This window comes from Cyanistes caeruleus, chromosome 5 (genome assembly GCF_971803275.1).
Source record: "Cyanistes caeruleus chromosome 5, bCyaCae1.hap1.1, whole genome shotgun sequence".
NCBI lineage: Eukaryota > Metazoa > Chordata > Aves > Passeriformes > Paridae > Cyanistes > Cyanistes caeruleus.
This window is the reverse complement of record NC_141705.1, coordinates 60,379,301-60,407,224: the sequence shown is the minus strand read 5'-3', so window position 1 is coordinate 60,407,224 and position 27,924 is coordinate 60,379,301. Positions and strand designations below refer to the sequence as shown.

The window sequence follows — 27,924 nt, the reverse complement described above, 5'->3', positions numbered from 1 at the left end:
ATGAAACTTAGAAATAGTGGTATAATACATATATGTTAGGCTATGGCATAGTATTAAAACAAAAACTACTTTTGTTTGTGTAACCCAAAGACTGAAAAAGATAGCTAGAGACCCCCTGCATTCTTATCTTATCCAGATGAAGACAGCAGTGACCAGGGCTCTGGGGGAGGAATTTATTGCATTTCTGTTATCAAGCAATGTAAAACTGGATGGCGCCAGGAAGATTGATTTATTGGGAAGGGGACAAGAGAAAATTAAGCAGAAGAAGACCAAAACTCCTAAAAAGAATGTCTGAATATGTATGAGAATTTATGGATATCTCATAGGGTTCTGTTTTTATGGGACAATCCTTTGTTAGTAGGATTCTTGGCTGAATGAAGAGACACCCAGCCAGATCTGTATACTTGATTTTATTGCCATCTCCTAATTGTCTTTTTATTAAATTTTTAAATTCTGACAAAAATATGGGAACCTCGTTTTTCACATTACCATATAATTTACACTTGAAATTCTTCTTGAAGAGGCCCCAGTCCAGGGGCACTCCTGTCTGCACAGGGACACAGGCTCCCTGAGGTTTCATCAGTACTCAAGGCCCACAAGACCTGTGCATGTCACATCATTGAATTTCTTGCCAGGTTTTCTCACAGAATGCCCCGAGCCTTTGGACAAAGCAGCCGCAGCTGTGGCCCTGGTCCCTGAGGGCTCCCTCAGTGGCTCCTTCTCAGCTGCAGGCCAGGGCACGGGGGCTCGCTGGCACAGGGCCCTGCTGGCCCCCGCCCTGGGTACGGCCCAAGATGTGCTGCTGTCCCTCGGGCAGGGCAGGGTTCCTGCAGTGCAGCAGGGGCTGCGGGCAGGCTCCAGCAGGGTTCCGTGCCCTCTGACCCCCGTGGCACCTGGACACCGGAACGGCCACGCCCGGGACGCTCCGTTGTCACCCGGGCCCTGCCAACGGCAGAACCGTCCTTGGGCAGCGCCCGCGGGCTGCAGCAGCACGGAGCGCAGTGCAGCTGCATTCGAGAGCATTGCTTGGCCAGAAAGCCTGTTCGCAGCACCTCTACCGCCATTGGGGAGTCATTCCTTGCCCGCAAGGCCTCCTTGTGCCAGGTAGTTCTCCGCTTGGCTGCCAGGGGGCAAACAGGCCAGCCTGGGCTGTCTCTGCTGCCTTCCAGCAATGGCCACCAACAAGAGCAGCTTCAAACGCAGCCTCTTCCTCCTGCCTCTGCACGCTGACAGCACTTTGCTGCAAAAGAGTCACTGAGCAGCAAAATGGCCTTTAAGGACCTCTTTGTGCAAAGAGTTGGGATTCCAATTACCCAGCCTGCAGGGGGACAGATTACTTCCAAGTGGAAAAGGGCAAGGTTGCAGGAGGGCCTGCTGCTGACTCAGCTTTAATCCTAAGTGTCTCTGAGGAGCAGGAGAGCCAGGCAGTGGCTGGCAAAGGAGGCTGGCATGGGAAGCACAAAGGCCCCTTGGTTCTGCCCCGTGTGCTGCCAAAAGGTGCCAGCACTGAGAAGGAGAGGCTTGTGGGCACAGCCAGCAGATGTGTGGCTGGGGGAGCTCTGGCCTTTTCCTGGGCAGTGCCTGCAGCAGGTGCTCCAGCTGGGGCCTGGGATTGCCCTGTTGGGAGTGGGAGCAGCTGTGAGGGGCCGCTCTTAGAGCTGAACTGTCGCAGGCAGGGACTGCAGAGGGAGGTGGTAAAGCCTGTGTGGAAAAACCCGCATCCCAAAGTGAAGCCAAAGCTATTGATTCATTATTTTGCCACTTTCAGGAATTGTCATAAATTGTTGTGACTGAATAAAAGGGGCAATTTAAATAATCATTTATGAAAATCAATTTTATTGATTCAGGTAGTAGTAAGCAAGCAAAGTCCAGCCCTGGGGTGGCCTGGCCTCTTTAACACCTCTCTTACTCTATTTAACATTACCTCACTTTCAGGCTCTTCCCTTTTTGATTGTAGATGGATTAGTAACAGATGGGCTGCCTCCAATCTTCCTTTTGCTATTGATATTACCCAATTGATTAGACAGGGACCAAGAGTGAGGCTTAACAATACTACAACCACTGGACCCATTAAAGTGGATAGCAGAGTTGTTAATCAGGGTGACTGAGAAAACCAAGACTCATACCAGCTTCGTCACTGTTCCCTTTCTTTGCGTCTTTTTTCTAATCCTTCCCGCAGTTCTGTCATAGTATCTCTTTCTATTCCCGTGTGGTCTGCATAAACACAACATTCCTCCCCAAGGGCTACACATAATCCTCCTTGTTGTAACAACAACAGATCCATTCCCCTTTGATTTTAGAATACCACTTCAGATAATGATGTAAGAGGTCTTTCAAAGGCTGAAACAGACTTTTCAATTCTTTCTAAATACTCATCTACTGCTGCCCGAAGGCTAGTTAACCCTTGTTGTTGATTCACTAAGGATGCAATTCCAGATCCTGCCCCTAATGCTCTGACTCCAAAAAGTGTGGCGATTGTAATTGCATTTAAGGGTTCCCTTTTTTGTATCCTATGATTGTTGTTTTCAACTCTGTCAAGGACCTCTCTCTCTGGGTGCTATAGCACCCAAGGCATTATTATCACCTGTATGCAGTATTCCCTGGAACCATTAAATACATCCAAAGATAAACAGGCCGTAGGACCTACTCAAGAGCAGATCCACTGTGCTCCACTGACAGGAATGAGCCATTTCCCTTGAGCCTTTTCAGGTTCCTTTAGAGTGTTTTTACACAATCCTTTTATTCTTTTTGTTATGTTTCCTACACATGTTCCAGCTCCCTTTACATTTTGTAAAGTAAGTCCTAACTTCCCCAGTCTTCCCAGTTGCATTGTGTTGGATAGCTTACATTGCTTTGATTAAATGGTTCCTGGGTCCCGATGGCTTCATAGTAAGGAGGCTTGACATCATAGCACAACCACCAGTGCTGGGCTAGCTCACAATGGGTAGCATTTAAAAAGGCATAGCTAGCCTGCATTGTTTTCCATAAGGGACCTACCAAGCCTTGCTCTGGAGTCAAGGCTTCTGTCCAGTATACTGGAGGTGCCATAGTTCTAGGGGACCCCTCGGTTGGTGTCAGCTTTTTTCTTTTGCGGGGATTGTTCTTGATCACAGAATTGGGATTGTTCTTGATAAGCAGTTTGATAACAGGATTGGGACCCTCTGGCTGGGGGTCTTCTAAAGCAGATTCCTTTTTGATAAGAAAGAGGCCTCCCCTGTCTGTTCCTGATACCCAGTATCTCATTCCCCATGTTTTTCCCACAACCCATCCTCTGTCCTCAGGGTTAGTTACATTGACATAAAGGTGTGTGTAATTTCCGTCCAGAAATACCACTTGCCAGCGGCCCAATTGCATGGCCCTGGAGGGATCTGGCCAGGGAGGCTTGCATCTAGCTGGTCTCCACCCCACAGTTAGAGATTTATCTCCTGCTGTTTTCCAGTTAGATGCCATAGTCTCACACCCCCAGTAGGCACAGTAGTAATGCCTGGGATAATTACAGTAAGGAGGCCCAGTGCCAGGACATATGTAAAAACTCTCTTGATTCCAGCACATCTCTGTAGGCACTAGCTGACACAATTGTGGTGTGAAGGAGGGAGGTGCTGCTCTGACATAGCTTTGGAGCACAGTTTGATCATTCCATCTAATAAGAGACCATTGAAAAGGCTGGTGGGCATGCTGAGCCATTACTATTGACAGACAGTAAATCCACAAAGGGTATCCCAGGAGAATTGGTGGGTACCAGAGGGGAGCAATAATGTAGTGTTTTACCTGTGCAGTAGGGAAACGAGGTGGTATTTTAGAGGGACGCATGTATGACACAGTTTTGGGAGCTTTCTGGATCACTGCCCCGGGAGTGTTCGTTCCCCACAGTTTCTGTACGTCTCTGCCTCCTCTGCCTACTCCTTTGCTTGGAGCAGCAAGGTGTCCCATCTTCTTGGCAGCAGTCATATTTTTCAAGGGCTCTCCCTTGGGCTTGATGCTGGGCCACATACACTTCCCAACTTTTACTCTTTGCCTGTGGTGCTGAGCACATTACCCAGGGTATGCGTTTCCTGTACACCACTGTGATGATTTCCAATTTCCCTAATATCGTGGTTTTAAACCAGTAACTAACAAAAAAATTACTTATTTCTTGCTGTGAGATATGGATTAGAACAAGAGCTAGACAGGCATAAAACTTAAAAGGAATAAAGAAAGTTTATTAACAAACTACAATAATAAGAACACCAGAATAAACTTCCAGAAAACCTTTTCATCTCTTATCTGCCCACTATTCCCTTGTTCACATGACAACAGAGACAAAAACTTTGGAACTTTGGTGGTTAAAACAGTCCCAATTTCTGCTACAGTCTTTTCACCAGTCTTTGTAAAGAAACAGAAGTTTCTTCCTGTTAATTTATAGAGTTTCTCACAAGAAAACTATTTTTGTTATAGTTTTCCATTTCTCTGATGTTAGTTTTCCAGAACTGCTGTTATCAGAGTTCACTCCTCCCATTTCACATCACTCTGAGGTGTGTATGGGCCATGAGTCTAGGGATGGCATTTTAAGGATGAGTTATTCAAAAGCAAAAAGTCTTCTTCATCTGTTTCTGTGAGCTTCACAAGAAAACAGTTTTCTCATTGCCTCTCAAGGCTTCAAATCTCCCAGCACTTCACTGTACCATAATTACTCTACTTTTTACTCAAATTTACACTTTGAACACTTCATTCCTCCCTACATACTTTATCATGAATTAAAGGAGTTCTTTTCAGGACTTCATTGTCCATCTCTATAGTTTTAACAGAAAGATATTTCAGCTCAATTAAAGCATCTTCTTAATTCTCTACCTTTTCTGAAGCTTCTTTTCTTTCCTGTCACTGGTAGTTTATAAAGTCTCTTTTCATGTTGATCACTCTCTTTCTCTCTCTCTGGATAAAATATTAATCTGCAAGTCTCATCTGAGTAATGAAAGAGATAAAATCTTGCCCAGGCTTTTGTAGATGGTTTGGTGATCTCTGCCAAACAGGAGCTGGAGCCATCTGCGATGGAAGGTTCTTCATAGATGCTCTGGAGAGTGTGGTCGCTGTCTCTGCTTGCTGCAGGTTCAGAGCCCTTTTCTTTACTTGGCAGTTTCTAGTGAATTTAGTTACAGCAAAACCTGCAGCCGAGCCAGAGATCGGCCCGGCCAGGCCCGGCCAGAGCCCGGGGAAAGCCTTCTGCATGCCCGCATCTCCCGGCTGGGAGACGCTGGGCCCAGCCCAGTCCCCGCCTGGCCGCATGGCCTGGGCAGGGAACGGGAGGCCTGGAGCTCCACCACCCTTCACAGCCAGGAAACAAAGAGCACCCAAGTACCCTGACTTTACATCTTAAGGTAGGGTTCACAAGTTGATCTCCCTTTTCAATGGTTAAAATTGCTGTCAATCCCCAGTAATGACCAATAATTGGTCAGGAGAAGAGACTCCTTTCAGTCCCCAGCAACTTTAACTTCCTTAGCTCTCACAACTACCTTAAAGGTAAAGTCACCTCATGACACCTAATATATTAGGTGCGCTTCTGGATGAATTAGGGTGTGCACACTTTTTCTGGATGGATTCCATGTGCGTATATTTTCCACCACTCAAGGGACCCCTTTTGAAGTTTCCCCATGTTCGCCGCTTGCTCTACATAGGTTGAAGTTAATAACCTTTCACAATTGTAGCCTTCTCCACAATTTTTTCTCGGGGGATATCCTGTTCTACAATGTCCCCCCCAATTGTCCTTACACAACTTACACCTAAAGCAAATAAAAGGGTAGCAAATGCAATCAAGCTCAGGACAAAACACATCACTCATTAGTTTTACGTTTTAACTGGACTTTCAGTTCATCAGGTTGGGGAACAACTTCCTGTGCATCAGCGACTGGACCCTTGGTCCGGCTGGCGTGTGTCCATTCTCTTTCAGCAGTCCGTACAGCTGTATCTGTGGTGAGCAAAAGGAGAAAAGGACCTTCCCATTTAGGGGTGAGAGAGATTTCTTTCCAAGCTTTAGTGAGGACAGAGTCTCCAGGTTGTACATGGTGAATAGGTGCATTCTGGGGAGATCTCTGGGTAATCAGTCCTTGTTTTCTCAGTTCATTCCTTCTTTTCATTAGACTTCAAACATATTCATTTAACAGCTGGTTTTCTAATACCTGCTGCTCTGGAGGTATTTCCATATCATATGGCATGCCAAAAAACATTTCAAAGGGTGAAATTCCCGTATCAGTCCTGGGCTGAGTGTGGATGTTTAAAAGGGCTAACGACACACATCTTACCCAGGATAGTCGGGTTTCTAGCATCAGCTTGGTTATCTGCTCCTTTATTTCCCCATCACTCTCTCTACCATCCCAGTGCTTTGGGGATGATAATCCCATTTTATGCCTGAAGGTTCCAGAGCCTGTTTTATTATTTTTTGAAGTAAAATGTGGTCTCCGGTCTGAATCTATAACTTCTACTATCCCATATCAGGGGATTATTAGCCCTAAGAAAGCTTTTATTACTGTCTGTGCAGTCGCAAGGGCTGTGGGAGCTGCTTCCACATAGTGGGTGAGGTGATCAACTCTAACTAACAAATAACAGTATCTTCCACTTTGGGGAGTTTGGTGAAATCCACTTGTACTGGGGGCAAAGGTTCTGATTGCTAACTCTCCTCCTCCAAGCACTTTGTCTTTTAGGTGCTGTTTATTAAACTTTTTGGCATGTCATACAAGCCCCTGCTAACTGTTTGGCCAAATTATAAATACCCATACACATATATTTATTGGTACACTGATCCACTAATGCTCTTAGCAACCAACGAGCATGTGTTTTATGATGAATATTCCTGAGTATTTTCCAAGCGAGCCCTTTTGGAAGGACTTCTCTACCACTGGGGAGGAACCACTGATTTCCCTTTTTAATAAATCCTTCTTTCTTAAATATTTCTTCCTCCTGTTTACTAAAGAATAATTTAAATGGATAAGTGTTCCTATTTAAGGATCTATTTTTATTTTCTGGCTGTTTAAAAACCAGTATTGCCACTTTTTTTGCTTCTTCATCTGCCAAATTATTACCTCTCATTTCAGTGGTTACTCCTCTCTGGTGTCATCTCACATGGACCACTGCAATTGCCATGGGTCCTCCTAAGGCCTCTCAAGTTTGCCTTATTAACTCCCTGTGCACCAATCCTTTCTCTTGGGAGTTAATGAGACCTCTCTCTTCCCAAATTTTTCCAAATGTATGTACCAACCTAAAAGCATATTTTGAGTCTGTGTATATAGTTCCCTTTTCCCTTTTCATAGTTTTAATGCCTGTAGTACTGCATATAATTCACATGCCTGTGCAGACCAGGCCTGACTTAACAGACTTGATTGAATCACTTTAAGGGTGTCTCCATTAACTAATGCATATCCTGACCTCCTTTCTCCATCTACTATTCTAGAAGACCCATCTACAAAAATGTTCTCTCCCCCTCTTCCAGCGCACTATCTTCCAAATCTCTAATTTTGGTTTGCTGTTCTATACACTGGATCCAATCGTGAGATATGTCTTTTTTCAGATTCCCCATACAAAAATTGCGCTGGATTATGTAAAGATGTTGTTTCTGTTTCCAAGCTGGGGGACTGAATCAAAATTCCTTCATTCTTTAATACCCGTGCATCTGTAATCCATTTTTCAGCTTTTTGTTGTAAAATTCCCCAGACATTATGTGGAGTTAATACCTTCAGCTTACTCCCAAAAGTAACTTTGCTGGCTTCTTCTACTAATAAGGCTACAGCCACAATTGCTTGTAAGCATGAGGGCCATCCTCGGCTTACGGGGTCTAACAATTTGGAAAGATATCCCACAGACTTTTTTTCCCTGCCCACTCCTGGGTCAATACTCCATAAGCAGTTCCCTCCTGGCTATCCACAAACAAATAAAAAGGTCTCCTAACGTCAGGGAGGCTGAGCACTGGAGCCTGGATTAAATCTTCCTTCAGCTTCTTAAAAGCCTGACAGTCCTCTTTGCTCCATTTTATTGCTCCTTCTCCCATGAACTGCTGATACAAAAATTGAACTTTTCTGCTAAAATCCATTGCCTACAGTATCCCAACAAGCCCAACACTTGTCTAATGTGCCTCTTACTTTTGGGGAGTTCTAATGCTAAAATGCCTTTTACCCGTTCAGGATCTAACTTCTTGCGTCCTTTCTTAATCCAATGTCCTAAATATTTCACTTCCTCTTCCACAAATTGCAGTTTTGATCTGGTCAGTTTAAGTCCCTGTTAACTCAGGAAGTTTAACAATTTCATGCTTTCTGCTCTAACACTTGCTTCATTTTCGCCTGCAATTAATAAATTGCCCACATATTGTAATAAAACCATCCCCGTCCCTAATTCATAATCCCACAGAATTTGTTCCAAAGCCTGACCAAACAAATAAGGTGACTTGCTAAATCCTTGAGGGAGTACAGTCCATCTTAATTGCTGTTTCCTATGGGTATCGGGATCTTCCCACTCAAAGGCAAAATAACCTCTGCACTCCTCCTTAAGAGGACATGCCCAAAATGCATCTTTTAAGCCTATAACCGAGTACCACTGATATTTGGGGTTTAGTTGACTTAACAGTGTATGTGGATTTGCAACCACAGGGAAAGGGGTCACAGTCCGTTTATTTATTTCCCACAAATCATGCACCAATCTATAGTGGCCATCCGGCTTTAGAACTGGTAAAATCGAGGTATTGTAGGGCAACATGCAAGGTTCCAAGAGACCTTTTTGTAGCAGCCTCTTGATTTCAGGTTTCAACCCTCTTCTCCCTTCTTGGGAAATGAGGTATTGTTTTATTCTTACAGGGATTTCAGGGTTCTTAATTACTACTTCAAAAGGTTCAATATTCAATTTCCCTACAGTTTCAGGAGTATACCATACTTACAATCCCGTCCCAGCAAATGATAATCTGCTTCAGGAACTAATGACAATGGTCCAGCTCCAAATTTACACTCTGATTCTAACAGTACATTCTCAATTTTGGGGAACAAAAAAGGTTCTCTACTGGCCCCCATTTCTTGGATGTTTTTTGATGAAGGTTTACATCCTTTAGGTACTTGTTGGACAGTGGACCACTCTGCCCCAGAGTCTACCAAAAATTCGAGTACCTCTTGCTGAGGTACTCACTTTCAACTTTATCAAGGGCTCTGATGATTTTCTATGGCTCCCCAAATAGATAGAGCCCCTGACCCCTCTAATCCTGTTCAAATAGCTTCTTCTCTTCAATTCCCTTTCTACAATCCTCCTTCAAATCCCCTTTCTTGTGACAGTAAAAACATTCAACTTCACTCCAATCTCTTTTCCCAACAGCTTTTCTAGACCCTTGGGGTCCCTTAGTAAACCCTCCCTTTTCTCGGTTTACTGACCCCCTCCCACACCGCAGCCACCAGCAACCTAGTCTGCCTTTTCTGGAACTCCTCCTCCCTCCTTACATACACTTTCTGAGCCTCTCTCAACAACTCATCCAGGGCTCTTTCTTGCCAATCCTCTATTTTTTCCATCCTCTTCCTTATAACCGGCCAAGATGTAGCCACAAACTGGGTTTTATGGAGGGCTTGTCCCACAGGTGCAGTGGCCCAGGTCCTTGCGGACTGTGGGAAACGCACTAATGAAGGGCTCCGCTCTCGCTTGGTCTCCAGGAGACCTCTCAGACACTGGACTCTGGGATCACCAACCCCAACCAAACGGATTCCCAATTCTGTACTTGCCCCATCCGCAGTCTTGGCTTGGTCCTCATGCACAAAATTTAAGGGGTTCCGCAGATTCCATTTGCTTGCTTACCGAATTTCACTTGGGGTCCGGAATACCAGGTCTGGGGAATAGGAACCCCCCACACCAGGGCTATCCTAAGATAGGGTGTGTCCCCAAAGGGGGGACTTCTAAACCACAGATATGTGGATCTGAGTCAGGGCACCAAAATTGTTATAAATTGTCGTGACTGAATAAAAGGGACAATTTAAATAATCATTTATGAATATCAATTTTATTGATTCAGGAAGCAGTAGGCAAGCAAAGACCAGCAGCTGGGGCGGCCCGGGGAGACACTGCTCCACCCTAAGTGCATGCTTTAGCTGAGGAGGTTTTCCTTTATATACACTTCATATATTTATTTACTTTATATACACTTCTTGCATATGTGTCTTCCTGGATCGCGTCGGTGCCTGCGCTGCCAGTTGCTAGGGGGTCTTCTTCTGCCTCTCGGTGATCGTCAGATGAAGGCTTGTAGTCTTCCTCAGTCTGTGAGCGGGCCTTGGTCCTATACCAGTTAGGCAACCCTCCTCCTAGTGAGGAGATGTTGTAATTCTAGTTTTGCAGCCGGATATGGTGGTTCTGCCTTTCTGAAGTTTTAGCTCCAACATTGTATTAAACAGCTTCAGCAATCATATTATATTTAGCAATCATATTGAATTTGACTAACAAACAATATCAATCTATTACAGGAATCAAAGCCATTTTCCTTCCCATGGCCTTTTATGTATATTCACATCTTATATTTATGTTAGTACAATGGCCACCAAAATAGATGAATAGCATTCAAGGCCAGGTTGGACAGGCCTCTGAGAAACCTGGTCTAGTGAAAGGTGTCCCTGCCCATGGCAGAGGAGTGAAACTAAGAGAAAATTTAAGGCCCTTTCTGACCTAAAAGATTCTGTGCTTCTATAGATTTATGGTTCTCTGGTGCTACAAATCCAGTGCGTCCCATGACTGTATGTCAAGTTGTCTTTTTGAATAACTGACTGTATGCCAAACATCAAGCTTTGCTCATAAAAATATTGTGGGAAGCTTAGTGATAGCAACATTTAGAGGAGAAGCTCTTGAGATGGGTACAAAAGAGTTTAATTTTCCAAGCAGCTTGCAGGCTTCCTTGTTCCATTAGAGCAGCTCGTTGGCTGGGGCTGGCTGGAGAAGGCAGAAAAAAGAGCAATCAAATATGTCCTACAAAGGATGCAGACATGAGCCTGGCCAAATACAGCACTGTCAAAAGCTTGTAAGAATTCTCATCAGGGTCACTTGGGTGCCTGCTTTCCTCTTGACAGGGAGGAAAGCTTGTGTTGAGAAGCACACCTTGGTTGCAAGAGCGTTTGTACCTTGTGGGAATAGTGTCAGGTTAACGCCTCCTGTGCACCCTCAGATCCATGGGGCGTCAGTGTGGTCAAAACCCTGGCCTTGTCAAGGGCGTTTGCAAAACTTTTGCACTGTTTAGTGAAAACTCAGTTTACCTGCTGGCCACTTGTGTGCTTTGTGGCCATGGTAAGGAAAAACTGGTGACAGAGCAGGCTTCCCTGCCACACTGTTGATTCGCATGTTTGCGTGCATCTCGCTCTGCCCAGCTGATGTCAATGCCAGGTCCATTCAACAGAAGCTGGAAGAAAGATGGAATGACTTCTCTCTGTATGCGCTTCCAACTTCTCCCACCTTCATTTAACTTGAAATTCAAGTGGGCACCTTGTTCTTTTAAGGCAGTTTATTTTCCAGCCAACATCAAGGATTTCATGACGGTGAAAGGGAAGAAAGATGGGGTGTTTGTTTGCTTCCAGATGTGTCCTCCAAGCTTAGTGTGAGTGTCTATTCTTAGGTTTCCCAGCTGCAGGAGAAGGTGGGGGTCTGACAGGATTTCCATCTGCAGTGGCCCGTGGCTGGCAGAATGGTTCCGTGCTGGTGCCTTGCCTGGTTGTTAAAGCTGTGGCCTAGAGCTCTGCTGCTTCACCTCTTCCCCCAAGTGTCTGTGCTCCTGTTGCCCTAAGCGGGGTGGTTCACAAGACTTCACACAATTCTCCTGTTGCCTCCTCATGCCCAGCGAGAAATCATTCTGTTCTCTCCGGAGTGTGAGATGCTGCAAATGAATGTCACACCCTGAAATGTAAATGTTTTCCATGCTATATCCACCTGTTTGAGATTGTTTACTTCTGCAGATGGAATCTTGTTATCTTTCCAACTAGAGCTGTCTTTTCAGGGCTTTTTCTTGCCTGCCTTTTCATTCCTTCCCCTTTCCACAAAAGCTGCCATTCATGTCAGGCCCATTTGCTTGTGTAAAGGCAGGGTTCCTAGGGCACTTGTATTCTTAAAATGGGAGTAAACAGCCCAGAGCCTGGAGCAGTGGCCTGGTCTGTCATGCTCCTGGCCAGATCTGGAGTTAAGAGCTGAGCTGAAAGGCAGCATCACTGCTGGGGGAAGGGCAAAGTGCATCTCTTGGTTCTGCCATTCTCAGTTTCGTGCAATCCCCATGTTTGCCTGCTTTATGTTTAGGAGCACTGCAATGACTCCCAGTTGTGCAGTCCAGGCTCTGAGTCCCTGGAGATCTTGAGCCCTGCTTTAGGCCTGTCCTCGTGCAGATGGTGAATATCTGTTTGCTCTCTTCCAGAGAAGCTGACTCAAACGGAGGCTTTGGAATGGAATCGACTCACAACCAGATCAGTGACAAGAGGTAGGAATTAATTCAATGTAATCTTGGCACTTGTGAAGTTGGATAGGCAAGGAGAATCTCGGATGTATCGAACAGACTCGGCAGTAGAGTAGAAACAGATACCTGCATCCTCTGTGCCTGCATGCTTTTCCTTCGCCAATGTCCACAAATATCAGAACCATAGTTTCACTCTTTCTTCAATAGTCTTTCACAGAGCAGGGACAGTTTAAAGGACGTGGTTTCCTTCAGTGGGGCACAGCTTTATTGGTGTTAGGATGTAGGGCTGGTGGAATTGAGTACATGCATATGTGGCTGAGGAGGAAGAAGAGGATTTGATGTGGACTTTTCTTGATGTCTGAGATCTTCCTTCTAAATGTGTTGATGGCATGTCTTTAAATGCAGCTACATGATTTTCCAGGTACACAGCTTTCCAAATATCCATTGAAAGTAGAGAGTGAGTTTCCATGGCGGTTCAGAAAGTGGACAAAGTTCAGTCCTTGAAAGTGTCAACACGATGAAAAGAGAGGATTGTCTTTGATTCTCAGGGGGAGAGTGGGGTGAGAGGTCTGAAGGAGAACAAGCATGGCATTTTCTGCCATTGATTATTGCAAGTGGATTTGGCAGCTCATGTGTTCACCATCCCCAGTGACTGCTTCTCCATTTGTATCACAAGGAAATGGGGGGACAATTTTTCCCTTCCCACCTGTCTTGGTGGCTGGGATCAGGTGCAGCAATCCCTGAGGAGGATGCCTGCTGTCCCTTGTGTGTCTCTTTGCTCTGGGACAGAGCACACGCTGAACAGAACTGATCTGTGTGCTGTCAGCATCCCGTGCATTTCAGCATTGCTTTGGTGCTGGACATGTGCCCTTGTGGGAAAGCCCCAGGTTCTGCACACAGCATAAACAGGGGTTCAAGTGTTAACTCTCCTTTCTCTGTCTCGGGCTGGAAGCTGCAACAACAACAGAGATTTGCTCCGCTTCCTGGAGCAAGAGAGGCGAAGGAGGCAGGTGGCTCCAGAGGAGAAAGATCCATTCCTGGGGAAGACTCCTCTCTTTGCCAGACCCTACAAGGTAATGGGAGTGGGCTGAAGGTTGTATGGAGAGGAGGAAGGAGGCTTGGCCTGGGAGAGGAGAGCCATGTCTTCTGCATGGGCCGTAGCAGACTTGAGCCCAATCCCTGCAGACACAGCACATCTTTCCATCTGCTTCACTGAGCTTGCCTGACTTCCTTTGTGGGGATGCATGGTGATTCCATGAAGATACTGAGCAAGGTCTCTTGCTTGGGGTGTTTGTGACATTTGCCCCTCTGTTATTCTGTTGCAGACCTATAAAGAAGATGAGCTGTCAAGGCGCATTAAGAACCTGCTGGGCGATCAGGACTCCAAGGTGCTCCTGAGCCACGAGTCCCCTCTGAATCCCATCTGGATTCCAAACAAGCCCAAAGCCCAGTCACAAAGCCACAGTCATAGGCCGGCCTCCAGGAAGACAAACCCCTATGAAGACAGATGGAGGGAATGCTCAACACAATCACTGGAGCACACACCAAATCCTGAGAGGAACTATGACAGCCATGACAGTCTCTCAGATCGAGGGTCAGAAGGCAAAGCTCCACAGTGCAAAATCCTGCCTGAGCCTGTCAAGGTGAGTGCAATTGTTGAGGCTCTCTGTTGTTGGCAGTCCCTCAAGGCCAAGGGACCAGCACACAGGCCCTGCCTGCCTCGTGGCTCAGCCTCCCCAGAGCTCCAAGGCACTTGGTTCCCAGGTGCATTTTGGGGTTTTGCCAGCATCATCCTTCAGCACTGGGATATTCCCGTGCCCTATGGAATGTAGGTGCCCACGGTGCTGAGGCAAAGCAGCTGGGCTGGGAGAGCCACAGAGATGGTTTTCAAAATGTGTTTGACCTTTGGAAAGAGGAGGAAGAGCTGAAGGCTGCAGTCAGCTTTTCCAAGAAAAGGGTACTTGATGGGATGTAAAGGATTGTAGGCAATATCTTGTGGAAAATGAGAGGATGCTGGGAGAAGTAAAGCAGTGCAGGAGCCATTCCTTAGTGCAAAGTGCCAGAAAGATCAAGCTCCATTTTGGGCCTCGGTCTCTAGGAAGATTTGCAGAGTGCTGCAATCAGCCCTCAGGCCACCAGCAATGGGCAGTGTTTGTCCTTGCTGCTTGGAAGCCCAGTTCAGGAGTATCGGTGTGAAGAAAGGAGCAGGGATGCTGCATCTTCCTTGGAGTGTGTGCTGAGGGAGGGGAAGGACGGAGTGCCCAGAAACAGTGTTTCTGAGAGATGAGTGGAGTCCCTGCCAGGTTCTGCCATCAGCTGGGGGTGGACTCAGCTCTTTGGGGCAGCCCAAATCCAACTTCTGTCCATAGTGTGTCTCTGGGTGGCCATGGAGAAAATCCACTGATCCAAATCTGGCTGCTAAATTCAGTACTTTGCCAAGAAATGAGAGAGTGAGAAATGGTAGTTGGGGATTTGGAAATACGGTGTGGGAAATGTGAGGATGTCTAAAATCAGCCAGAATTTGCATAAACTCTGGCGCACCTTTCCGGATGTGTCGAAAGTCAGCGTCTTGTCCTGACTGCTGTGGAGTTCAGAACAATAAGGAGTCTCATTTGATTTGGGTCAATGGCAAATATTCCTCTTTCTCTACAACTGGCTTAAAAGAATTGGGAACTATTATTTCTGACATTTTTGTTGTTGTTGTTGTTTTAACAAAGGAAGCTTTTTCAAAACTCATTTAAATGCAGAGGGAGCTGGTGTCTTTGAAGGCAAAGCTTAACTGCTTCAAAGCTAAATTCCATCAAGGGAGAAGACTGTACAAATATATTTACATAATTGCAATAACAGTAATGAAAAGAAAAACTAGTAATAGTAGAAGTAGTAGCAGTAGCACTAGTAATTTGTAGTAGTAGTTGAAGAATGGAAACAGTGTTTCGCAACTAACAGGTTCCAAAGGGAGCACAGACATTTTTCCTAGAGGAAGAGGAGGTGACTGTGGGGATTTCAGCTGCCTTGCTACCTGCTCTCAATTCCCAATTCCCCTTCAGATGGGCCTTTTCATTCTTCTAGCATTTCATTTGTAATGGACTTGCTTGACATTTGTAGAGCTGTTGGTAAGCAAATGCTGGCTGAGTAGATGTCAATTAGTAAAAAACCCAAATTAACTCTTTCTGCCTCTCTTGTTCTTGTTTCAGAAAGAGCAGCCCACTGATGTGCCATCTACTGAAAAAACTTTGAAGGTTGGTGCTCTCCCATAATGGATCTTTATATTTGCTTATGTTCTGCACACATGAAGGAAATGGCTGGGGCAAAAGTACATTGCTCAGCTGCTGTCCACCCAGCAGATGTTGCCCTCCCTGAAAATGTGTTTTGGGGAGGGCTGAGGAGAAGCAGAGATAAAAGCTGTAGTTGTAAGGTCAGCCCTCCTCTCAGTTTGTGACTGTAGTAACACTCTCTAGAGCACTTCAAGAGCCACACTGACAAGTCATCCCAGGTAACCAGAGCCGCTCCTCCCTCTAGCTGGTAGTTGCCTTTCCTGAGCTCCCCTTGTCCAAAGGCTCAGGCCTAGCTATCTTGTGACTAGGCTTCCAAATTCCCATTGCTACCAAAGGGAAACCAGCCCCATGCTTTCAGGGCCATTGTGCTTCTCAGTGTTTCTGAGTGGCCCAAAGTGGCAGCAAACTTCTCTTTCCTCTTTTCCACTGTTTTCAGTAGGCTCTGTATTTGTAGAGCTGTGCCATGTTTGAGACAGAGGAGGAATGGAAAATGCTTCAGGGACTCACACTTTTGTTACACTTGTGAACTCTAAATGTGATGTTTTGCATGAACATTTGAAGCATCTATGTGCATCTGTGTGCAAGCACCAACCCCATTTTCTCTTGATTGTCAGCAAAAGCATTCAGGAGAGGACACCTTAAATACTGTCACTGTTCACGTGTCCCCCTGAGACCTGTGTAGCAGCACCAGACATTTCTTGTCCTCTGCTTCCCTTCTGGACTTTGTCAGTAAATAAAACTTCTTGGACTTCTGGACCCTAACCTGAAAGTGTTCCCCTTGTCCTTTGGAATCATTGTCTAGCTCTCGTGGGGTTTTCACTCCAGGCTTAGTCCATTTTGGAGCTGAGAGATGAAACTTTGAATGAATATGCTGAATGATCCTCCTCTGCCAGCGGGATCTCTGGGCTGTGGCCTGGAGTGACTGATTTCTGTTCATGGGTGTTTTAAGTACTGGCTCTCTATGGGAAAAATTCCTTCTTAAGTTTTCTGCTTGTTTCAGTCCTGTCGTTTTCTTATTTTCTTCCTTTGAGTTGGTCTCAGTGATGAACCAGTCTTTGATAAGACTGTCCTGTAGTGCTGAAGCCTGGTGAGGGAGGAGGAGGAAGAACCAGTGAGGCTGCAGCCCATGACCTCTGACCTGTGTGCTGGGTGTCCAGCATGGGAGAGGTGACTGGGGAACAGGGCTTGGCGGCTTGGCTCTTAGGATACATCCTGTGAGCTGTGCTAAATGGGGGAGAGAGATTCAGGCAGAGAAAGGATCCTGGGAAGCCTGATCATTGGGGCCTTTGGCTGAAAGCTCATCCCTTCCTCCTGTTTTAGGTGAAACAAGAGCTGTGGGGAGACTCCTGCCCTGCTGTGGAGGCCTAGGTGCCTGTTGCAGGAACGTGTCGACCCTGGTGGGGACAGCACGGGACAGCAGGCTCACCCCTAAGTGTGGGTGTGGAAAACCTTTTTCCCAGGGCCTTTGCAGTCACATGTTGGTGCCTTTTGCGTCCTGGTGTTCTAGTAGTTTGTGGAAATCAGTGTCACCTCCGTTCAGCCCCTGTTTTATGTCCCCTTCCAAGAATGTTCTTCCTTCTCTTAACTCCCATTGGCTCTGTTTGCTGCATTGCTGCACCCCTGTGCCATGGTTTTAAATCAGTAACTAAAAAAATCACTAGAAAACATACTTATTTCTTGCTGTGAGATATGGATTAGAACAAGAGCAAAACAGGCTGAAAACTTAAAAGGAATAAAGAGAGTTTATTGACAAAACTATAAGAATAAGAACACCAGAATAAAACTTCCAGAAAACTCCTTTTTCCCCACTACCCAACCATTTCCTTGTTCACATGATAACATAGAGACAAAAAACTTTGGAATTTTGGTGTTTAAAACAGTCCCCATTCCTGCTAGAGTCTTTTCATCAGTCTTTGTAGAGAAAGAGAAGTCTTCTTCTGCTAATCTACGGAGTTTCTCACAAGAAAACTATTTCTGTTATAGCTTTCTATTTCTCTGATGCCAGCTGCCCGGAAATCTGTCATCAGATTTTCTCCTCCCATTTGACGTCCTTCTGAGGTGTTTTATGGGTCATGAGTCTAGGGGTGTCATTTTTAAGGATAAGTTATTCAAAGGCAAAAGTTCTCTTCATCTGTCTCTGTGAGCTTCCCTGGAAACAGAAGTTTCCTCTTTGCCTCTCAAGGCCCCAAATCTTCAACTATTACTAGTCCTCACTCTATTCCAGCACCTCACTGTATCACAATCACTTTACTTTTTCCTCAAAATCCACATTCTGTACTACTCTATTCCTCCCAATATACTCTGTCATTAATTAAAGGAGTCTTTTCAGAACACTATTGTCCATCACCATAACTTTAACAGAAAAATATTTCAGCTTAATTAAAGCATCACCTTATTCTCTACCTCTTCTGAAGATTAATTCTTTTCTTTGCTGTCTCTAATAGTTTCTCAAGTCTCTTTACATGTTGATTACTCTCTCTTTCTCTCTCTGGAAAAAAGGATTAATCTGCAAGTCTCATCTGGGTAATAAAAGGGTTAAAATCTTGCCCAGGCTTTGTAGATGGTTCTGTGATCTCTGCCGGAGCAGCGGCTGGAGTTGTCTGCGATGGAAGATTCTTCATTGCTGCTCTGGAGAGTGTGGTCACTGTCTCAGCCAGTCGCTGGTCAAGAGCTTTTTTCTTTCTTTACTCGTCAGTCTCTGGTGAATTCAGTCACAGCAAAAACTGCAGCCAAGCTAGGGAGCGGCCTGGCCCGGCCTGGGCCCGGGAGAGGCCCCGCAGGCCCCATCTCCCGGCCGGGAGCCGCCGCAGGCCCAGCCCAGCCCCTGCCTGGGCCGCATGGGCTGGGCAGGGGAACGGGAGGCCAGCTGGAGCTCTGTTACCTTTCACAGCCAGGAAACAAAGAGACAAAGAAATTCCCAGGCTTAAGTTGGTGTTCACAGGTTGATCTCACTTTTCAATGGTCAAAACTGCTGTTAATTCTTAGAAATGGCCAGTAGTTGGCCAGGAGAAAAACTCCCATCAGCCTCCGGCAGTTTTAACTTCATTAGGTGTTTGTCTTTGTTTTCTTAAATGCCAATCTATCACACCCTGTTATCCCAATCCATTCTCCCGGTCTTTAGCCACTCCCTGCAGCATTTTCCCTTGTCCCTGTTGGACCTTGACCCTCAGACCCACCCCATTTGTCCCTGTGTTTAACCTGTGCCCTGAGTCCGATCCTGTTCTCATCCCTGAATTCATGTGAGGCTGTTATCCTTTGAATAAAGAGTCTTTGGATACTCCAACAAGGACCTGTCCCTTCCCTTTTATCATCAGCAATTTCTAGCGGTGTTCTCCAAGCCCCGAGAACACAGGTCGCACTCACGGGTTCCTTGCGGCACACGCAGTAACACCCTGCAGCGACCCTGACAGTGAAGAGGTCCAGAGCAGAAGAAACTCTGCTGTTCTTCCCTCCTCCTGCTTTGAATTCCATCTGAATGAAAGGCTTTGGCCTCAGGTGTACTGAACAGCCACATGCCAAACTGGGTTTTTCCAGGGACTTCCCTGGACATCCCTTGGGAAAGCCATTTCTTCCAGCCCAGGCTTTTGGCTCATTGAATGTCTAAGGTGCACATCACCTGCAGGTGGGAATTCCTTATTGACAGCTTCTTTTCCTGGCAGCACTGAAAATTGAGTCTTACAGATGGAACAGGCAAGCAGATCCAGTGCAGAGGGAATGAATCCACAGGGCATAGGCATGCAGGGACTCGCTTGGCCTTCACAGAGATATTGAACAGCCCTTTCCCCTCTTTTCCAAAGCAGAACCTTCGCTCTCCAGTGTCACCACAGTCTCTTTAAGGTATCTTTCCAAATGAACTGGGAGAAGCCTTCAAACTGCAGCATCCATGATGCTGAGATGTATCCCTTATCCTCTTGTGCCAGGTTTTAGCTCTTCTTCCAGCCCCTTAAGAAAAGGGGTTTGTAAAGCCAACTTCCTAGTTCATGTCATGTGGGAGAGGCTTGATGACAGGGCCCAATTAGGAAGTGTCAGTGTGCATAAAGGAACAGAAATGTGGCATCTTTCTTGGAGTGTACTTTAAAAGGAGAGTCCAAAAAAAATCACAACCGGTAAAGAAAGAAAAAAAAGCAAAAAGAAAACAAACAAAAACCCAAACCAAACAACACAACAAAACCCAAAAAACAAACAAACAACAACAACAAAAAAAAAACCACCAAAAAGAAAACTAAATCCATAAAAAAGGCCAACTCCAAAGTCAAGACAACCTGAGGTCGTCTGCAGTTTGCCATGTCAGGTTCCAAGAAGCTGAATTTCAGGACAATTCAAGAGCACTTCTGTCCTTAGGGAGAAGGACAAGGCATCCCGTGAAGCTGCCTGAAAAGAGATGGAGGGTCTGCTCTGTCTTGCAGGAGCTCCCAGTGTGGGTGCTTTCCTTGTGCCAGAAATGCTCCCCAGAACCAAAGCAACCTTGCAGAGCTTGTCCATAAGCTGGGCTGAGTTTGAAGTTTGCGCTCTCTGGTTTAGTCCTTCAGAAAAGCTCCTGTGCCAGAAGGCCTGACCTTTCTCTGCACACAATTGCTGTGTGTAATACGTAGTAGGATGTCTTTCCAGGAGCCCAAGTGATGATGGTCAAGTCTTTGCTGAGCAAAAGCTCAATCTTGGCAGGAGGACCCAGTCTGGAGCCAGCCTGAGTTACAAAAGCAGGAGCTGTGCTTTGGACTGGAAGCCAAGCACCAAGTGCACTGTGCAAGGGTTGCATTTTAGCCAGGGTGTATTTTTACTTCAGAAGAATCAGTCTGATGTTATTTGGGTGAATGACAAACACTTCTTCTCTAGAATTGAAGTGAGAATTTCTCTAGAATTGGGAACTATTATTTCTAAGCGTTTTATCTTAACTAATGAAGCTTTTTGCTCAACTCCTGGAAATGCAGAGGCTGCCTGTGCCTTTGCAGGCAAAGCTTAGCTGCTTCAAGAGCAACTAAAGAAAAGTGATATTTTAAAAAGGGAGCAGCCTGCAGGAACATTCTTTCTTACTACAGTAATAAAAAGTCAGGAATGGAAACAGTGTTTCCTGACTGCCAGGGAAGGCAGACATTGATGTTGCAGCAGGTGATCTTAGCGGCTTCAGCTCTTCCTCTGCCTGGTCTCTGCTCCTCACTGCATTTTAGATAGTGCTGTTAATCCTTACTGGCATTTCATTATGCATGGACTTGTCTGACCTTTCTAGAGCAGTTGGTAAGGAAATGTTTGCTCAGTACATGCTTGTTTCCTAACAATCAGTAAAATACCCAAACATACTCACACTGCTTCCCTCTTTCTTCTTTCAGCCCATCGTGCACATTTATGTGCAGTCCATTGAAGGAATATTGAAGGTGGGTGCTCTTCAATATCAGATCTCCATGGGGAAGCTTGTGCAAATCCAAGAGGAGGTGGATCCCTCTGACTCTGGGAAGGGTGAAACTCCCCCTGTGTGCATCAGCAAAAAGTGCTGGGAGCTGTTTCTCTCCCACTCTTTCCAGGAAATGAGCAGCTGCCTGCCACCTCTCCTGCCACCTCTGCAGTCACCTGCTAGAACAGAGACTTGCAAATTTCCATTGCAGGCAGAGGTGAGAGATGTAGGAGTAGTAGCAGTAGTTTAGACGTGGCAGCAGTGTTCCCTGACTGCCACATTCCAAAGGGAATACAGACATCTCCGAGGAGGAGTTGACAGCTCTGTCCATGCCTGCTCTCTGTTATTAACTGCCCTTCAGATGGGCCATTTCATCCTTACTCTCATTTTAGGACTAATACACTTGCAGGACATTTCTAGAGCTGTTGGTAAGCAAAGATTTGCCAAGAACCTGCCAATTACTAAAACACCAGAATAAACTCCTCCTGTTTCCCTCATTCATGTTTCAGGAAAGGAAGCCCATTGATGTGCCATCAATTGAAGAAATTTTGAGAGTGAGTTCTCTTAAAAAGCAGATCTCTGTGTTTGTTTATGTTTTGCATTTATTAAGGAAATGGGTGGAGATAAAATAGAAGTTGAGAGCTGCTTCTCTCCCTGTCTTTCCAGGAAATGAGCAGCTCACTGCCACCTCTCCTGTCACCTCTTCAGACGCCTACAAGAGCAGAGATGTGCAGACTTCCATTGGCAGGAAAGGTACCCCAGCCCATTTTTGCCAGGGCTTCTGATCAATGCCAAGAGATCTTTCTGCTTAGCAGAAGTTCACTTCAGCTCTTTGGCAGCTCTTAGAATGTTTTAAAACTATCTATTCAAAAATGCACATGCCCCTAATGTGCCATTAACACAGGTTTGGTGTCAGGAGATGTGGTGTTAAGGTACATGCTAAGCTACTTTGTCCTTTACTTCTAGGAATCCCAACCTGATGGATCTGCAGCACAGAAACAGAATAAAGAGAAATGCAAAGGAAACCCAGTTCTTTCTGTGCTGACAGGTAATTTTGTGTGTTAGATGTGGCAGAGACCATCAAGCGTTCCCACTGATTAAGCAGTGTGATTTCCTCTGCTTTGCTGAACAGGGATGAATTTAGGAGTGGCTCAAGAAACTGTAAGCAATCATTACGTAGAACTCAAGGTAGCAGCTCAGCAGAGGACAAGCACTATTTAGTTAGGAAACTCCCATCTGGGGTGATGAACAACCTTTTTGACAAATACCTCCTGGAAGAGAGTGACTCTCTAATCTCTTGTTCAGAGACCACAGGGTAAAGAAATGCAACCTTTTCCTTTGTTGCTTTCCAGAGCAGGCAGGCAGAGCGTCAGGAAGGTTGCCGAGTTCTCAGCCAAGAACATCGTAAGTAAACAGACCGTGTTTCCACCTCTGCCGGGCAGATACTTGAAAGAACCTGGAATGAACAAACATTTGGGTTGTAAGTCAGATTTTTCTCAGAAAACCTCAATGCACGGAATTTTCCCCAACTGAAGAATTATTATTTCATGATCTACTCATGAAATTGTTGAGGTTGGAAAAGATCTTAAAGAGCTTAAGCAAACAGATTAACGTGACACCATTATCCCCAGTGGCCACCGGCCTTGGGATTTGCAGAAGGAGAAGGTGCCCTTGTCTCCTGGAGAGAAGTGGCTCTCATCTCCAAGGAAGCCAGACTTGAAGAGGAGAGCCATGAGGAGTTCAGAGGAGTCCCCTGGAGAGAGGAAGGTGAGAGGGGCAGGGGGAGGTGGATTTGGACAATGACCAAGGTGGTGTTTGAAAAACCCAAGTGGAGTTTCCACTTCATACGTTGGCACTAGAGCCATGATTGATCTCCTGTAAGGGTGTTATCAAACCTGTAAGGGGAATGTTCCCACAGCTGATTCCCATTGGTCACCAATGCCCTTCTGAGAAAATGGAAAGCCTTGTAAGCTGTTGTTTTGTGTGTTTTGGTGCTATTAGTGTTTTCTTGGGATCCTGGTTTCCTGAGAAAACAAAACCTCAGCTGTCCTCTGCCAGAGGAGGTTTTGGCAGCTTGTGGCTGCCCAGCCCCTGCCAGCACTGCTGGGTTTCTCTGGGTTTCAGCCCAAGCTGAGCTTTGTAGCTTGGTGGAGGCGCCTTCTTGTGCTCCTGCATCAAAAGCAGTAGGTATCTGAAGCACTTGGCAGATGGATAAATAGGCAAAGCACTTGTTTGGATTTCCCTGGAGCTGCTGTGATGCCAGCAGTGATGCCTAAGAAGTGGCTGTGTGTTGGAGTCCCAGGCACAGAAAATGTCCTTTTGATCTGTGCTGACCGGCTCCGGCACTTGAGAGAACACTGGCTTGGAATTAAGACCATGGAGAAGGCTTCTAAAACTGAGTGGAGGAGCTGGGAATGTCGATGTTTGAATTATATAGCATTATGTTAATTCACTGAGTGAAAAAGACAGTTTAGAGTTTGAGATGTAGTAGTGAATAAGAGACAAGGTATAGGTTCTTGGGTGTTGGTTTGTCTTTGCCTTTCTTCTTTCTTCTCCATGGTTTTGGCTGGTATTGGGTGATTGGATGGAAAGGTATGCAGTGCAGAACATGGGTGTTTGGTTATTGGGTTAAAAGTAAAAATAAATGAGTTGGAATTTGATAACTGGATGGTTTATGCTTAAAAGGCCTTGTGGACAGAGCCCACATTCTCTGTTTGTAGCTTGTAGGTTAGTGTGTGGAAGTACTTACTATCTGTAAAAATGTAAAGTAGATAAGGTAAAACAAACATCCTAAGTCTGAAGACAAAAACCGTCTCTCTGCTCATCAATCCTCATCCTGGGGAAAAGAGCTGAACCCTTTGACATTTGGTGCCCCAGAGACTTTTACAGCTGTGTGTAGTCAGGGGCTTTGCAGCGACCCCTTTGCAGAGTGCCTCAGCCATTGCAGTGTCTTTCCCTGGAATTCCAAGACAGCCCTTCATTTCAAACTCTGAGGTGGTCGTTGCTCTCAAGTGTTTTTTGGGAAGCTGACTCCCAGAGTCAGTGCTGACTCCCAGACAGCACTGGGAGGTCAGGTGCACAAGGAGTTGGCTGCAGGCCTTGCAGTGATGGGCACTCCCTGTGGACATTGCAGGGCCTGTCTCCCTTTCTGTTCCTCCTCCCAGAACAGGTGGCTCAGCAGGGCCGGGGGAATAACTTTGCTTCCTGTGTGGGTTTTTTAACTTTGTCATTTTCTGAGCTTCCTGAGTTAAGAATAAAGAAGAGTAGGGAAATGATGAGGAAACTGGAGTGAGCCCAGAAGTTCTCCCTCTTGCAGAGCAGGGGCAGAAAGGGAAGCAGGCAGTCAATCTGCCACTTCTGCTGCTGTCTCCAAGAGCCAGGAGAGGAACTATTTGGTGTCTGGCATGTCATCCCTTGCAATCTCAGTGCCTGACTGCAGGAAATCCCAACTCAGAGCCTGTATCCCAGACGTGAGTGCAGTCTGGAAGGAGAACTCCTTGACAGCAGCCTTGTGGAGAAGCTGCTGAATGGTTCCTTGTGTGTCTGCACTCCGGGAGGGACACAAGAAAGTCCTGGGATGCTTCTGGCTATCAGCAGTCATGCTGTGGGTAATGCTAAGTGATAAGGGCACTTTCTTTTACATTTTCTTGACTGGTAGCAAAGGATTCGGAAGTTTCTCATTCAGGTGAGCTGATGATTTGCACACTGGATGCTTTAGAACCGATGCTCTAAAACCTATAAAAAGTTTTCATTGACTGACTCTTTTCCTTAATGCTTCCTGTTCTTCTGGAAGACAAAGGCAGCAATTTTCACTGCATTTTTACAATTTCACCCCTCTCAGATTTTTAGTAATAACATCAGAAGCCCCTGCACATCTGGGCTATCTGAGGGATCTCACTCACCTGTGACCGTAGCTTTTCCTTCCCATTGACGGGGGGTATCCCAAAACAGATATGCTTACAGGTCCTGACTTTGCCACCAGGAGTCTGAAAACATTTCTCTACAATCATGATGGAGTGGGAAAAAAAGACCCACCCAGAACAGATGAAATGTTTATTTTCAGCAATGGAAGGGCCTTACATTTTATTACAATTATCAAGAAGGTGCTCAGGAGATCTGTCCTTGCCATTAGAAAACATATCACCTATCCAAGCAAAAGAAGGTGAAATGTCATTTTCGGTTACTTGCCAGTGGACGTGAAATCCCTGCCTGATGTGCTTGGGTTTCCACTTTATGAGTTCCAGTGTGTTATTTTTTCTCTTTTCAACCAGAATCTTTCAAACTGGTCTCTACTTTATTTGAACTTCAAGGACCTGACTGAATTTTTCCTATTTTCTTTCTTCCTGTTAGAGAGAAGACAACGGGGATTTTCCCAAAAAGAAAAAGAAATGAAAAGAATCCCAACAGATGTCAGCTTCCAGCAAGCAAAGGCACCAACAAACTGAAGTGAGTATGGAGTGCTGGGATGCCAGAAAGATGTGTAAATCTAAGTCCCTGTTCAGAGGGGTAAGACGAAGAACTGTATCTCCTGTCCTGATACTCGGGAGTTTGCTTCTACCATCGTGTCCCTCCTGCCACTTGAAATGCTGCAGATTGGCCTTTACAAGCTGGAAGCAAGCAGTGCAGAAAGCAGCTCTGTAGGTGTAGGTGGGTAAGGGCAAGGAGTCTTTCCCTTCTGACATCCTGTGAAAGCACAGAGGCGTTGGGGCTGATGTTTGGCTGCAGGAAGGGAGGTTGCAATTGAGGTAGGAATGGAAGAGCTTTAATTCCTGCCTCCCTTTTCCCGAGTTAAAATGAGCAGCCCTCTTAGTCATGCGCTGGCTTTTGGAGTGGGAAGGGTAGGAGGTGCTTTTGGGCAGAGAGAGGGCTCTGGGTCAGCTTGGGGATGGTGCTGTGCTCTGTGTCAAATTGTCCTCTGTGCAGCATCAGCTGTGCCAAGGCAGAGCAGCTGGAGAGCACGTGTGCAGTGAGTAGGGACCAAAGCATGGGAAGAGTGGGTGCTGAAAGAGGGGAGAGGACTGTGCCATGCACAGCAGAGTCAGGCAAGAAGTGCAGCCTCACACCTGAGCCTTCTCCTGGGGTTGAATTTCATTCCTGATGCTGCAACCTGTGAGCTGGGACTCACTGCTTGGTGTGTTCTTGGAAACTTTGAGAAGCTCACTAAAAGTGATGTCAATGAGCAGTGGTGAAACAAGGTAGAGAGCTATCAGGTGCTGCTTGTTGCTGCCAGAGTTCACACTCCTTTCTCGGCTTGTGACCACTATTGGCCAAAAGGAATTCCTAGAGCTGCTGCTATGTTTTTGATTGTACAATTTAGCCATTACAAATATTGTGTTTTCCTGTGGTGCAAGCAGTGGGGAAGACTCAAGAGCTGTAACCTGCCATCCCACGGGGCCTTTGCAGTGTCATTTTCCATAGAACACCAAGTTGTGTGGGCCCCTCTGGGCAAAGGGATGCATTGCCATGATCTGCTGGCAAACTTGCAAAAGAAAATGAGCAGGGTGTGTCTGGTAGAAGGGCAGAAAAGCTGTAAGAATGCTCTCCATAAAGAGACAGCTGCTGAGAGTCAAAAGGCTTTGCAGGTCCTCTTGGAGTAAAGTGACTGCAGTCATTGTCCTCTGCCATCTCGATATGCCTGTTGGATGAATCCAACCAAATCTTTTCTCTCTCCCTCCTTTTGTTCCAGCCTTTTCTGCTGAACAAAGCCAAGCAAGATGACCAAGAGCCGGCCTGCCCTCATACACTGAATGAGGCAGAGTTTGCAGTGACCCAGACTGGAACCCAAGGGCCATATATGGTTCTCCAGGATGTAAATAGTTCCAAGTTCTCTGCTCCTTTGAAGCCCTAGGAACAATTTTGTTGTTTTTGTTTTACTTTATAGTTCAATGCAAAGAAGCTGCATCATATTTTTGTTTCAAATACAGTTGTAAGTTCTTTTGGTTACCTTTGGAAAGCTTTGTGGTTACTGAGGGGAATGCGTTTTTGCCTTGCAAAAGAAGAGATGGGGGTGGTATGTGCCATGAAAATGAAACTGTGGTGAGAAGGATGATATCCCAAAACACCAGTCATCCCAAGAAAGAACTACCTCCCTTTTCTACATTGTTTCATGAAGTGGGAACATCTAGAGAGATGCTGAAATGAAGTAATTCTTTGCCATGCTTTTGTGCTTGCTCCAGTTGCCTGCCTGTGGCGACTCACACAGCCACGTTTCCCAACAGTCTTTTGAATGCTGCCGTGAACAAAGACAAGACTCACAGGGAAGTTCCTCCTGGAGGGGAAGAACAAGAATTCTGATCACTGATGTCTGAGCATGTGGGGCATCTGCCTATACCTGTCACCCCCAGGCTTTCCAAAGGCCAGGCTGCAGAAACCCTCGGGGTTAACAAGCACTGACAGTGGTTCTGGCAGCCAACGCTGCTCTCCTGTGTGTGCTGTTTGAATTCCACTCTACAAGGGCTTCCTTTTTGGGGGGTTGAGAAATGCATTTAGAGTGCAGTGATGAGCATCTCACCCCAAGACTCCATCTAACTTCCAGAAAATCATTTTAAAATCTGGTTTTCACAAACCATTACTTGCCATTTTCTAAGAATTACATCAAACATAGAAAAGAATATGCAATTAAATGAATATTGCTTTTCAAATTCATATTTGGTTTCATGTTGTCCATATCTAACCACTTGGATACAGACAAAGAATCTCCTTCAGAAATATCATGGGTTCTTTCAGGCATAGCTGATTTTAATTTATTATGTAATCATCTTTCTTCCATATTTCATCTAGAATTTCCTGAGGATTTTCAATCCTATATTGCGGTCAAAGACAGCATTCATAAAACACTGAATTCGTATGCTCAAGTA

At 45.7% G+C, this 27,924-nt stretch overlaps 1 protein-coding gene across 1 annotated transcript; it reads left to right on the top strand.

The window, feature by feature from the left end:
• The first annotated feature begins 824 nt into the window (after positions 1 to 824).
• LOC147653170 (uncharacterized) lies at positions 825 to 27,010 on the top strand. The gene is made up of 14 exons (XM_086889674.1): positions 825 to 1,104; positions 12,368 to 12,430; positions 13,359 to 13,479; positions 13,732 to 14,049; positions 15,601 to 15,645; positions 21,006 to 21,050; positions 21,198 to 21,284; positions 21,577 to 21,621; positions 21,734 to 21,820; positions 22,034 to 22,115; positions 22,420 to 22,471; positions 22,699 to 22,834; positions 25,418 to 25,513; positions 26,754 to 27,010. The coding sequence occupies exons 2-13, from the start codon at positions 12,396 to 12,398 to the stop codon at positions 25,457 to 25,459; spliced, it is 1,095 nt and encodes a 364-aa protein (XP_086745800.1). The 5' UTR covers positions 825 to 1,104; positions 12,368 to 12,395; the 3' UTR covers positions 25,460 to 25,513; positions 26,754 to 27,010.
• The last annotated feature ends 914 nt before the right edge of the window (positions 27,011 to 27,924 follow it).